The following is a 14,335-nucleotide window of genomic DNA, read 5'->3' as shown; positions in this document are numbered from 1 at the left end:
GGTGGGGGGGGGGAGCTCAATAATGCATATATTTTCTGCACGGCAAGTGAGCTGTGACGTCAATTCTGTCACATGACCCTCGCATGTGGAAGCGTAACGCATTGTAGTGTAGTGGTTAGCGCGCTGTGTATGTGTCTGTGTGTGTGTCTGTGTCTGTGTGTGTGTCTGTGTGTGTGTCTGTCTGTGTATGTGTCTGTGTATGTGTCTGTGTGTGTGTCTGTGTATGTGTCTGTGTGTGTGTCTGTCTGTGTGTGTGTGTGGAAGCGTAACGCATTGTAGTGTAGTGGTTAGCGCACCGCGCTACGAACCCGGCGACCCGAGTTCGATTCCCGCTCACGGCCACCACCGGTGACGATTATTTTAACCGGTCCTGGGCCTCCCCTAGGTCGACTCAGCCTCAAACGAGTAACTGTTGTGGTGTGAACAACGCCACTGGGGAGCCAAAGGCGGCCGGGCGTGGTGAATCCAAGTCACGGGCGAAGCCAGGTAGTATACAGCTAGTGGTTGTCTTATGCAAACGGTGGCCCCTGGCATGGCTCAGGGCTGCCAGTGGAGGATTGCCAATAAAAATTTCATTCTTATACACATTTGCCCAATTGTACAAATTTGGCCAAATAGTGGAGCAGAAAACATGAGGTCTTTCAAATGGTGATACAAGCACCACATTCCTGAGGTCACGTAATAATAACATCGAAGATGGCCACCATTTTTCCAAGATGGTGGCATTGTTATTTGATGTTTAGGTGGCTGATTCTTTTGTCCTGAAAATACACCGCTGTGGATATCCCTAGCAAGTCTCAATCTTGTGTCGTGCTCTTTGGGTCTTTCGGCAAAAGTCACGTTGATGGAAAAATAGTAGATCACGACGTGTCGATCACAACACAGGAAATCGTCTTCAGGTGAGGGTTCGTATTGTAATTTAAACGACTGATGTAAAAGAACACACTCATCTCCTCGACTAAATATCTATGGAGAAAAGTGTGTTTGTAATAAGTCGAAGAGATAGGTTAAGGACTGAAGAAATTGGGAAAAGTACAGGGGCTGTTATTAAAGCAAAAGTAATTAAGTGAGCAAAGTGGCAGGATATGGCCGTGATAAAACTCCACCAGCTATTCTACCCCCCCCCACCTCCTAGCTGACATCCTCACAACGCATTGATAAACCACGAGAATAACCAAATGTAGGTCGTAACCCAGAAAAGTTTATTGGTGTAACTGTAATGATGTTGGAAAGTGTGTTGAAAATAAAGTTATAGAAAGAAAAATACTATAGAGTGGAGGCCCAAAAGGTGCAAAATAATAAAGGGGGATGGGGGGGGAGGTAGCATTTGCCCCTGTGGTGGCCATTTACAGTCCGACAACACTTGAAGGTAAAATAATATGGTGATAATAAATTAAGAGCTTACAATAAAACGCTATGAGACAGTTATATTTATATTTACCTGAGTACAATTGGTATAATAAACACTGACTCATCCGCACTATACACACCCATGACTTTGTGTATCAGTAGAGCCAGTGGACGGACTGGGATGAAAAAATCGGCCTGGGCATTTTGGAAACACAGCGGGCCAAAATTGCCGTGTGATCTCATTGGCCCGTTTGGGGCTGATCCACAAAACACAAATGAGCCGGTGAGAAAGAATCTTGAGGTCCTGCCAAATACGGGCACTTACTGCCAACTGAGAGCGTAAATAAGCAATGAAGCGTGTATATATAGAGTTAATAGGATATATATTCTTAGTTTTTTCGGTAAAGTCACGTTGAAGGGAAACAACAAAATAATAAAATATATATAACAATAAAAAATTCTCACGACGTTTCGACCATAACTCAAACGGTCGTCTTCAGGTGTGTTGGTTTGCATAAATTTATTTTTAAACAGCGCATTTATTTATTTTTTTAATAGGATATGTTTATATTTACGCGATCTAACCCAAAACACCTGTACTCTGTTCGCATTTGCAATTTCTCCCACAGACATTTGCCCTATGGCCAGGTCCGGGCCTGAATATAGCCATGGTGAATATTCCAACATTATTGTTTTTGGCTTTCCGCTACTAGCTGTATTTACCCACCTTTATCTGGTAATTGTGAATAGTGGTGATATCTCCATCAAGGTTACTGAAACAAACAAACAAAATGCAGACACATTTAACAATAAAGTACTGCATTGTATTTTGATTCAAAATAGTTTTTTTTGGGTCAGATCTTGTAAGTTAAACGTTTGTTGTACACCCCCCCTCCACCCGACAGCCAATTCATAATCTTGCCACGTGAACAAGCGTGCCAATTTATCACTGTTTCAGGACACCAGTCTGTTGGTGTACAATCAACAACATTGAACACATTTGGGTATGACGTTTCACTGGTAGTTACAACCAACAACACTCGTCAGTTGCCAGAAAATATACCACATTGTATTTCATTTCACAGCACTTATTCAGAATACAGTACTGTACTGGACTAAAGAACGGTACTATTTACACAATCGTGAATACAGAGACTATTAGTTATTGCATACACGACCCACAAGGTGGCGTTCTTAAACAATAAAGTGTTAGAATGTGTTGGAACCAAAGTCTCCTGCAAGATTAAGAGTCACGTCATTTGGATTGCCCCTCCCTCCCCCCCGGCTTCCGTCAGGATTTTGTGACGTGATAAAATATCCATCATTTATGAAATTAAGTAATTGGGTTGATGTGCAAACAAAAATGAATGCACCATCACCATTCAAGTGTGGATGAAACATTCTGAGTACGCCTGAGACCATGGTATTTTATGAGCAAATCATGATGAATTTGATCGCGTGCAAAAAGTAGCAATGATGTAATCATTCATAAGAGTTGTTTTGGGTTAAATCGCGTAAATATATAGATGTGTCGTTAAACCCACCACCACCCGACACAGCCAACTAGTAAGGGTTGTCATGTAAACATAACATGCAAATTCGCCACTAGTACAGCACACCGGTGTGTTGGAGAGCCAAGCCACAACATTTCTAATCTGAGTACGACTAGCTTCACCAGGCGACAGCCAGATGTCTGGAGAAGTCCACCTGTTTATATATTTACGCGATCGAACACAAAAAACCTCTTACGGATATTGGTCGCGAAAGCCTACGTGTTAAATGATGTAATTAGCCTGCGTGTGTTCTCCAATCTGTATATTTCTCTTCTTGTCTCCTCTCAATGTAAGTCCAAGCATGCATCTGCCCACGATTATTTGTGCCCGTCTCCATTGTTGTTCAGTTTTATTCATGAACACTGCAGGTAGTGAAGCACTGACTTTAATTAAACCGCAGGACAATATCTACTCACTCTGGTGGCTGGCTGTCATTTTGGTCCTGGTGAGCCTTTGATTTGTTCGAGGATGTGGAGTTCTTGCTCGACTGCAATTGGTGGGTGGCCGCGTTCTGTCGAGTGGGCGGTTGTTGCTGTGTCTGGGAGTCCGGCTGCCCCTCCGTGCGCTGCTGGGTAGGGGTTGCCTCACGGAAGAGCTGCTCGAATTCGGGCAGCACTCGCGCCAGCGCATCGTAAGGAGGGAATGGCGGCGTTGGCTCCTGTGAATGAAACAACGGACCAAATTGTATTGCATAAGACAGCTTTATAGCTGGGGAGGGCTGCAGGGGGGCTGTGTGTCCCCCCCCCCTCCCCCGCACACCCACTGCTAAAGATGTAGTGTCCACCAACAAAATGCTTTGTCAAAATAAAGTTTATTTGGGTTAGATTGCTATTTAGTTCCTACTTCAGCCCACCGGTGTGTTGGAGAGTAAATCCACAACATTTACAATTTGAGTACGAAGTTTCCTGGTTATTACATCCAGCATCATTGGGCGATTTCGCCAGAATTCTGGCTGGGGAAGGCTGCAGAATTCTGGAAAAATCGACAATTTTGCCAATTCGTAGCAATTAATTGGCATGTTTCGTTTAAGTGACAAACCTTACTAATTGGCTGTCTGGTGGTGGCAGGTTAACAACACATTTATTCTTCCGCGATCTAACCCAAAAAAACTTTATTATGAATGATATTGGTCGTGAACGCCTACCTGTCAAAATGCTTTGTCAAGTCAAAAAGTGTTGGTAAGATATTTAACACACAAGTGGCAATTGAGCGATGAGCATAGAATGCAGCCTCTTTCCGCATATACATGTGGGGGTGATGAAACCGTTGAGCAGAATTCTTGATACACAACAAGCAGATCAAAGCGTTACACATCCTGTTTAGTGTTTAACACTTTTTGTTTAATATTGTGTCATGGAGTCGCTGAGCTTTTGAATGCCGCCACACCGCGTTTAAACAAGGTCATGCTGCAGGATTGCAATAAAATTTGGTCTTATGTAATGAGAAAAGGAAATTGTGTGGTTTAAAGGAAAGCATACGATAAATCACACGATCAACTACAAGTATTGACAGAATTTGCAAGAAAGTGTTTATCTGTTCAACACTAAAATGTGAGCAACAGAAGAAGAAACACGTCTTTAACCTACATTTAACTGGAGGTGCAGAATAATATGCACAGGCATTACATATATTTCCATACCAAACAATCTTGAAAATTGAGGGATTGCACCTCCGATTAGCACGTTTGGCTACGTACGGTGTGAAAACGAACTATTTTTATTTTGGCCCACTGAGCTATGTAGCTCTTTTTCAGAAGCCACTTGTCCACAAAGGAGAGCCCTCCGAAGTGGCTTATCACGTGCTGCCTGTCAAACCGCAATGGTTTCAGATGTGTGGCGGCCCTCACACCGATGATGTCTTATCGGCGAAAGTGGTCCCCCTTTCTGAGAATTCGTGAAAAACACTGCCGCAGATATTGATTGGAGAGAGGTGCAGCAGTTCACGGCGTTCATCAGAAAATGGCGAACAAATAATGATGGCGAACACTGCAATATATTTGGTAATGTAAGTAAAAAAAAATGCATCTACATATGTTCGTTTACAAAATACGTGCATACATAAGCAGGTGTTGCGATTTAAATATCTCCCAGAAAATGTTAAGAATCCAATGTAGGAAACAAAAATAATATCACATAAGTCCGTCTGTTCTGCACCTACAATCAGTGTTTTGTTAATTCAGAGCATGGCCAACATGTAATTAATTTCCCCATAATGCCTCTTTAAACAGATGCATGCTCTTGCTTAGCTGATGGGGTTAGCCTTTTTATTGGTGGCTTGTACATTGTCCAAGGAACATAATTTAGGCAAGCAAAAAGCATAACTTAATTGAGCCAGACGAATCATGTTTATTCATGAGCAATTTACCGAAATTACAAGTGCTATCCATCTGTGGACACGGTGATTATTTTTCTACGGTTTGGCCTTTTAATTATCCAGTCAATGGAAGCAAACAGTAGGAAATTACTACAAATGCACACATTTTGATGTTAAAAGTCACACAAAAAAATGCAACCACTAATGGCACCTACTATGTGTGGGATGGAAATGTGGCGTAGGTGAGTAATATCCATACATGGCCATTTACTCTTAAAACACAATGGCCACAATACTGTGCGCTGATGAATACATTTAGTTGCAGCCCTTTTGTCAATCCACTGCTGGATGACCACTGCGGTGCTGTGTAACTGATGGCGTTCTTTGACCATACTTCACCACGCTGGTCGATGTGGGCTGGGGAAGGGAAACCAAAGCCCGGTGCCGATGTTACTTGCCACTGATGCTAGCCATGAGCAGGAATAAAATTCAGGTCGCTGTGTTAATTGTACAGCGGAGTCCAGATGTCCTGTGGCTCACACTCAATTCTCTAAAACGTAATATTTTTAAGGTTCATTTAAAACAGAAATGAATATGCAAAGGAAATAAATGCTAGGGGGTCAATTAATTGGAGGTCACGACATCTGGCCCACCCTATACAGCAAGCGAACACATACGTCACCCACGACTTGCTAAATCGTGTGCTGTGATGCATTTATTGCATGGAATTTTTAATTTACGCCAACAAACTTACCATGAGAGGGAACATACCATAAAGTACTTCTATAGCAGGGTGTGTACACGGAAAATACTTTTCAAGGAAGACACAAATGCAATCTATTGGTTAGTCACCCAAAAAACACATTACAGTGCTTATTTTTCCAAAATTTCAGCAGTCACCAAACATCCAAAGCCACTGTTCATTAATTGGAAAGCACACAATAGTGCTTCATTGTACCAATATGTTTTTTTCCCTACACGTAAATAAAAAGAAAACAAATCAGTGCATTTTATTTCCATTAAGTTAACAGTCCTCCTGCACCCAGTAAGGTCACAGTCTATATCCAATATTCTTTGGCCTGCTTGGACCCAATTTGGAGGTCAATCGCAATCTGAGATACATTTTATGGAAGTGATAGATTTACACACATTGACAAACTTCAAGCGAGAGTCTTATCAGGTCCTGCAGGCAAGCAGCCGTGCCATGCGTACGCTGAAATATGGCCCATTTTTATGGCTGCGCGTCCCCTGGAGTGATATTACACTGCCAGAATCTATTACCATCAGGTCAAACCAAATCACCTCCCTATTTGCCTATTGGTCTGTGGTGGTCCCTAAATTTTTTATGACTGAGATGGAGAATTTGGTTAGATATGAAAAAAACACCAAGGCCAATGCCGGAAAGCAGACTGTTGTGTTGTTGGATTGTTTCCACTATGTGGTTATACGCACAACATTTAAAGAGTGTATTTTTTTTTACGTAAGACTTTTGAAGTAATTTGTAGGCCTTTTTTGTACTTGTGAAAAATAATTAACATTTTCGACATTCCTCGGGATATATTTAATATATTTTGTTCTTTTGTATCCTTGAATATAAAAGGCTTTTACAGCAGCATTACAAAAGGGGAGAACATTGCTAAGCAGAAATTTCCGTTGACCTTCTGCTAAAAGCTTTTCAGGGTCTGAATGCCTGCCGCCTGACAACTTCAAGTGAGTGTGCTAGGCACGTGCATTAGGAAGCCCTATGTACTGTCCATTAGCCAAACAGAAAAACACGTATTCAATCCACACTGACATTGTATATGGGAAATAAACATGCATTCAAACATAAAATGTGCACCGTGTACTGACAAAAGTATATTAATGTTTAGAGCAGTGCTGTCTAATTATTTACGTAATAAATCACTCGACCGATCATCGGTTTGAATAGTCGGCTCATCGGATAACACGAAAATAGTTGATAACAAAAAAAGTGTCACCTCTGGTCCAGTCAATGCTGCTGGATGTATGTTGAACTTCTTTCACACCATACGTAGCCAACCATGCTAATGGGAGGTGCGCATGGGAGGTGATGGCCAGGGATAGGTGACATCATTGGTAACATCAGCCTTTTCACACTGGGCGTGGCTTGTAGGGGGTTTCCTGCCTTCAGGAGGAAGAATGTAAGGATGGCTGGCATTTTTACAGAGATCTGAGTAATCTCTGACAAAAAAGTAGTCGATTACAATGTTCTATAATTAATTTACTTTATCGACTACTCGTCTCAACATGTTATGCTTGTCATCAGAAATCACAGCTTTAAATGCCCAGTGAGATCCAAGTGTGTCCCTATACCCAAATGAATTTTGGGCAGTGCTGAACCCTGTTGGTGATCTGGCCATAACCAGTCTCTCTACAGAATGAGCACTGCTGGCTTCCCACAAAATTAATTCAAATTCGTGGGGAGTTGGGCCCTTAAGCCAGCATATAACTTGGCCAGATTAATGTATTGGATATTACATGTACATACACAGATTAACCTCATTACGTATATCATACTCATTTGCTGGGTTTAGCAGTGGCACAGTAGTTGGTGCAGTGTGTTATGAAGCCGGTGAGTTTCACAGTAATGACTTAACATCAGCGGAAATTGCCATTATTGGTCCTGCACCAATTTTCATCAATATGCACTGATCATCAGTGTTATAGTCAAACAATCCCCATGATTGATATGGCATGGGGAGGCATTCATCCAGCAATGGATTGACAGAGGACTATACATTATTTTAATTTTCATGATTACTTATTTATATGCGAAGGTGTTCTGCATTATTTACAGTATGCACTACTAAGTATCGTTTCTATGATGCCCAGACCTAATATGGGATTGTTTTTGTCGAGTTAATATTATACATACATACAGCATACATTCGGTTTCACTAATAGGTGCAGCTCTGCAATTTATTATCCAATGCCACTGCTGGTAGAATGGCCCCTACTATAGGGTGCTCTAGAGAGCCCCTTCAAAGGGTAGTAGGCCTACACTTCCAGTCTGGCCAGAAATTGTTTGTATGAGGTGGGAGTACTCAATGCTTCACCCCACCACACACAAACTCTCGATGGACGAACTGCGATGCACCTATTTACACTTCTGGGTGGACAGAGGCGGTGAGATTTAATAAACTTGATCATTGTTTCAACTGCCATGCCGAGAGATCAAACTGGCAACAGTGTGCTAACGGGTTAAACCAAACCAGCATCACCTACATATTAATAATGATTCTTACACTGTTAAATATGAATTTAGGACTGGGTGGCATCCTGGAAATTACTGAAAGTTTCTACAGGTGTACTGCATGAATAATGAGATAAATACAGTTTTACAAAGCCAACAAGTAACACAATTGCTCACATGTCCAAATCCCAGTAAAAGCACCCTCTCCCATTAGTAAGTGGCTGTGGTAGTAATAATGTCACATTAATATGCATTTCAGACAGAGCATGAGGTTAAGTAGGTCGCCAAGAGTAAGGCACCACACAGTGATGTGTTGTGTTGCTATGATCCTACTGAGGATATATACAAATCCTCATTTATTTACATTATTTTTTATATTAAGCAAGTATATCTATAACGATACGAGTGCAGACACACTGTTCCCGTCTGCAACGTGCACTCTACTGGACATCTGCGTTGATTACATAAGAATTATATAAAAAGACCAGTGGTTCTTAACATTTACTGCAGCCTTCACCCCTTTGGTTTTCAATCGTAAACAAATGTATGCTAATAAATACATAGTTTTGATAAAACCAAGTAGTTGTACTTACGTGCCCGTGCTTAAATAATTTTCTTTTATTATTTACCTTCTAAAAAGATCTAGCCATGTCTCGCACCCCAGGGGCTGCGCGCGCGCACCCCAAGTTAAGAACCACTGCGCTAAACATATATGTACCATCTAGAGGGATCTCTCTACAGCTCTCTGTAGTGAAGGCCCATCCACCAGCAGCGGCTTGAGCATGCAAGTGCATGGCTGCACCTTTAATTTTGAAATTTGACCTCATGAGACAATAACATTGTCCATGTAAAATTGGCTTCTTTATGCTTTACATGTGTATATACAGTACTATAAACATATTACACAGTGCCTGTGTGTGTGTGGCGTGATGGTCCAGTGGTTAGCAGACTGTGCTATACACCTGGCAGCCCGAGTTTGACTCCCGCTCACGACCAAAAAACAGTGGCGAATATCTGCACCCGGTCCTGGGCTTCCCCTATGTTGACTGAGCCTTAAATTAGTACCTGGTGCGGTGGTGAGTAAACACCAGCACTGGGGAGTCAATGGCAGCTAGGCGTGGTGTTGGCCGGCCTTCATAGGTACTGGCGAACAGCACTTGTTCCAACAGTCTGTTGAAGGCTTTACGGGGGATCTTTGTATGTTTAGAATATATATAGTGCGACGATATGTACCACGAATTTCTGCACTTTTTACAAGCAGTGAATTACTGATGATTGTTAATGCAGAGAATTACCGGCAGTAATGGCAAGTAATTGTGATGCATTCGTGCTGCACTGTGGCATTCTCAAAATAACGCAACATTTGTGGTTAATTCCACGGTTAAAACACGTTTTATTAGGCTAAATTATTGAGGCGCCTTTGGAAGTAATCAGCCTCCAGGGCAGCCCATTGTTCACGTGGGTAAACGGCACTGCCTTTTTCCGTGCAAGACTAATGAAGTCATGGCCTTGAATACAAATACAGGTGGCATTTTATTGGCAATCCTGCTGATCCAGCAGCACACAGCACAGTTGCAATCAGCGCTCGTTGGGAAATAAATTATTATTTAATCAGCAATGCATTTAAATCAGCAGGCAGCAGCTGGTGCATTTGAGCAGATGCTCAGTAATCTGTTCAGGCATATTTAAACTGCATGGTTTGTTTGGTTTTTGTAAAAGAGTGCAGAGAATAATTTCAATTTGAAACATTGTGTGGGGTGTGATATTAAATGAGAAACATAACATTATTTTAACAAAATCGTATTTTATGAAAGGTGGTAGAGTGTGGGGCTCAGAGTCAAAAGGTTACGTGTTCAAATCCTGGCTGTGGAATGATTCGACCCATCATCTCTCCATGTCTGTGAAAACGAGAACCACTTTGTGGGAATGTCAACAGTGCTTGTCTGACAGACTCATTCCTACCGTAGGAATGTTGAATTTCCACAACTAGCTCAGGGCTGTAAACAGCAGATGAGCACTGCCTCAACGCTCATATGGGAAGGACATCACATTGACTCGTATAAAGTAAACGTAAATACTGTAGGAATTAATACAATGTGTTATACACATACTAAAAACACATTTTAACAATGTCTACATATTTTTCACTCGACCTAAATAGACTGTTCGGGCAGGCATTATTAGAGGTGATAATCAACACTTGAGTAGTGGGACTAGCACAGTTGCTAGGCATTGGAATGCAATGGTGCAGCGATTAATCGAGTGCATTTCCATTTTGCGAGCTCATGAGATAAATCAATTGTGCATCTAAAAATGTATTCTTTATTATTCATGAAAATGGTATGTTAATAGTTTATTCATGTTATATGTAGGCTAAGAGAGTGGGAAAAAAACCATACAAAGACCAAAAATAAGATAAATTATAAGAGATGGTAAAAATGGTGTAAAAAATATGGTTCTTGAATTAAATCACGATTCTGAACCATGACAATTCATGGAATCACTGCAAGGACGCATCGTTCTGTGCGTAATAGCAAAGCTGATGTTGACACACCATATCAGCACTCATTTTAGGCTGAGTTGACCTAAGGGAGGCTCAAATAAAATAATGTGGTCATGGGAATCGTTCCCAGATTGCTGTTATTTCAGTACAGTTTAGAAGTTCACTTACCATATTTCTGCTCTCCACTACACAATCGCACACCTTCACACACTGTACAGAGCGTGGTGCTTCAATTACTCTGTCAAGGCTGAGACATGCCTGGATGCTATTATTGTAGCACGCAGTAAGATGTAATAATTTTTTTGTACTTGTCAAGTCTTACAAACGTCCTCTTTTTTAAGTGCGGTGATTATAGGTATGAAATTGTAAGCATAAATCATTGCCGGCTTTAACGAATAATTCAGTATTTGTAAGAATTGGATTCATCACAACTGCTGTCATATTTTAAAATGCCCGCATATTTCTAAATAATTTACATATTATTTGACAACCTTTAGTCAATCCACTTCCAGATGAAGACCTCTCCATGCAGTGTGGCCACAGGGTTTGACCATACTTCACCACTGTGGTCAGTGAGGGTTGATGAAGGGGGGCAGATGGGGGACTAGGACCGATTGATATATCGCTCACTAAAAGATGTTCACTGTAGCTAGGAACAGAACTCAGGTCGCCAGATTCACAGCGCAGTGCGATAACCACTGCACCATCATTCCATTCACGAATGTATACATTATTTGTATAGTCTTGGTTCTTTCAGTAAAGTCACGTAGAAGGGAAACAATAAAATAATAAAATATAAAAACAATAAAATTCTCACGACGTTTTGACTGCAACACAAGCAATCATCATCAGGTGTGAAAACCACAGCAAGAAAATTTGAAAAAAAAAGTCGAAAAAGATGGCAAGCTACCTTTTTTGGATGTCCTAATAAATAAGAGATGGTTCAATGTGCCACTTTGTCTACAGGAAAGCTACCTATACGGATGCTTACCTGAAACCGGATCCCCACCACCATCCATTCCAGAAGAATTCCCTCACCAAGACTCTGCACCATAGAGCCCAATGCATATCCGACCAGGAACACATAGCCAGTGAACTCAAGCACGTACACCAAGCTCTTAAGGCTAATGGTTACTCCGACTACACAATCCGCAAAGCTATTACTCCAACCATGAAGAAGGGCCCTCTTGAGGAACCATTCAAAACCATCACTTTACCCTACATTACGGGGATCACAAAAAGATCTCCAAAATCTAAAATAAACACAAGATCCAGGTCCGATTCAACACATTACATAAAATCCGTGATCTGGTTCCGTCTGTAAAAGATGTGATTCCGGACATACAGTACCCTGGCATCTACAAACTAAGTTGCCTCTGTGGTAGTAGTTACATTGGAGAAACCAAACGACATGTCTCGGACCGCATCCGTGAACACAAAGCAGACCTAAAACACGGTAGGACCAACACCTCGGCCGTGGCAGATCACTGTTATAATTCAGTAGGCTCACGTGACACTGACTTCTCCAAGACAGAGGTTCTCAGCAAGCCATCTGGCTACCATGAAAGATTCGTTCATGAGGCTATTCACATATACAAACACAGAGACAATTTCAACCGAGAAGATGGATTCTGGCTTAGCAATCATTGGAAGGATTTGATAAACCATTTCGGGTCTTAATTGATTGTTCACGCTTACGGTGGCTTTCAGACCGCATCCATTATTTTCGTCTCCTCCCTCCCCTTTTCCGAACATAGATGGACTCATCTGAATAACTGCCAAATCGCTCTCCGTGGTGCTAACGTTAAAAAAACGCCACTTTTTTCAAATTTTCTTGCTGTGGTTTTCACACCTGATGATGATTGCTTGTGTTGCAGTCAAAACGTCGTGATAATTTTATTGTTTCATATTTTTATTATTTCCCTTCTATGTGACTTTACCGAAAGAACCAAGAATATGAATCCCTGCAGTCACGAAAGCTTTCAATAAAAATTATTTGTGTATATATATATAGAGTAGTGTACTTATTTATAAAAACAAATGTATTACTCTGGCTGTATTACATTTTTAATTAATGTTTTTTTGGGGGGACCACAAAATAATAAAACACATTGACCCACCTTTCCTTTCTCTCGACCTTTAACTTATCTCGCTTTTCTAATTTCCTTTTTTTTCCAAGCTCAAAGATACCGGGATTCCTAGTCTCACGTGTTTACACCGGTCACATTAACATCGTGCTTATGTTTTCCCCTGGCATATATTCGCATTGAAAGTGAAAGAAAAAAAAACATCAGCCCATTGCGCCGTGTGAATCGTGCAAGGGTGGAAATGACTGTGCATGGCCACCCGCGTGCGAACGCAGCGAGGGGCTACAGACGGCTTCTCGAAGTGGTGCGGCTACCTTCTGCGCGTGGCGAGCTTCCTGCTGAGGACCACGCGGTCTCCTAGGAGATGACCGCGTGCCCTCCTCCACCCCCTCTTCTCCGCCATTGTCGTTGGGGCCAAACGGGGGGAAGAGGGGGGACACCGCCCTGGCATTGTTGAGAACTGGCAAGCTGCCAGGGTCCACCGTCGTCAACAGTGAGTCTGGCCTCTGGAGGGACACAATAAAGCAGAACAAACAAAAAACCAAGCAGAAAAAAAGGGGGCAAGTAAGGACGCTTCCTAGTTTCACAAGCGCGAAGAAACACATGAGGCGAAGGGTGTTATCGAGTGTGAATCGAGAGTTGAGAGACGTGATAGGGACTATAAAGGCAAAAAAAATAGGTCAAAGCAATCGATACCCATTTTTTGTTCGTGCAGCAGTGAGTGCTTCAACGTCTAAGTTGTACGGCAAAGATAAACGCTAAATGTTTCACCGTTGAAATGTACTTAGTTCAATTGTACCTCGTTACTCCACCACCATCACGCACCAAACGCTATTTTCAGCCACAGGAAATAGCACAATTTATATGGTTTCAATACTCTTATATGTCACATTTAACGGTCATTCATTTTTTTAAATAGGCCCGTGGAGTTGAGCGGCGAACGATGCACAAACTACACAGAGTGAGTAAAGAAACGTGTTGAGACCCCTTTAGGAAGACATGATACACACACACACATATATGGATTTGTGGAAGCTACAAAACAAAGCACTCTACGTATTGAGCGTGCGGGGCCCCACGAGGCGGTAGTGTGGCCCACTGGTGGTGAATTATTCATTGTGCGCTCCTCTGCAGCTGAGGATCCGAAAAAGAAGGCCGGCTCGGGCTGGCCACCCACCCACGCCAGCTGCCTGCCTCGGACAGGTAGCCAGAAGAATATTGCCCCAGGGCTCATAGCCTTTATTAATATTCTATTTATATAACCTTTGTGCCTTGGGAATTTAATTTTGATTTTACTCTGCAGCGCAGCGTGGTA

The 14,335-nt window shown here is 41.9% G+C and overlaps 1 protein-coding gene across 3 annotated transcripts in view; it reads right to left on the bottom strand.

The window, feature by feature from the left end:
* Positions 1-14,335, bottom strand: part of LOC116939182 (coiled-coil domain-containing protein 33-like) — a 95,066-nt gene that overhangs the window by 11,923 nt on the left and 68,808 nt on the right. For all 3 annotated transcript variants that reach the window (XM_032947288.2, XM_076066508.1, XM_076066509.1), the window contains exons 14-16: positions 13,335-13,526; positions 3,320-3,561; positions 2,078-2,123 (exon numbers count right to left, since the gene is read on the bottom strand). In XM_032947288.2, coding sequence (XP_032803179.2) covers positions 2,078-2,123; positions 3,320-3,561; positions 13,335-13,526 — 480 coding nt within the window. The remainder of the gene's footprint in view (positions 1-2,077; positions 2,124-3,319; positions 3,562-13,334; positions 13,527-14,335) is intronic.

The sequence above is a fragment of the Petromyzon marinus genome, chromosome 1 (genome assembly GCF_048934315.1).
Source record: "Petromyzon marinus isolate PM22_M1 ecotype Great Lakes invasive population chromosome 1, UKy_Petmar_22M1.pri1.0, whole genome shotgun sequence".
NCBI lineage: Eukaryota > Metazoa > Chordata > Hyperoartia > Petromyzontiformes > Petromyzontidae > Petromyzon > Petromyzon marinus.
Note: the sequence above shows the minus strand (reverse complement) of the source record. Positions and strands in the feature narration are given on the sequence as shown.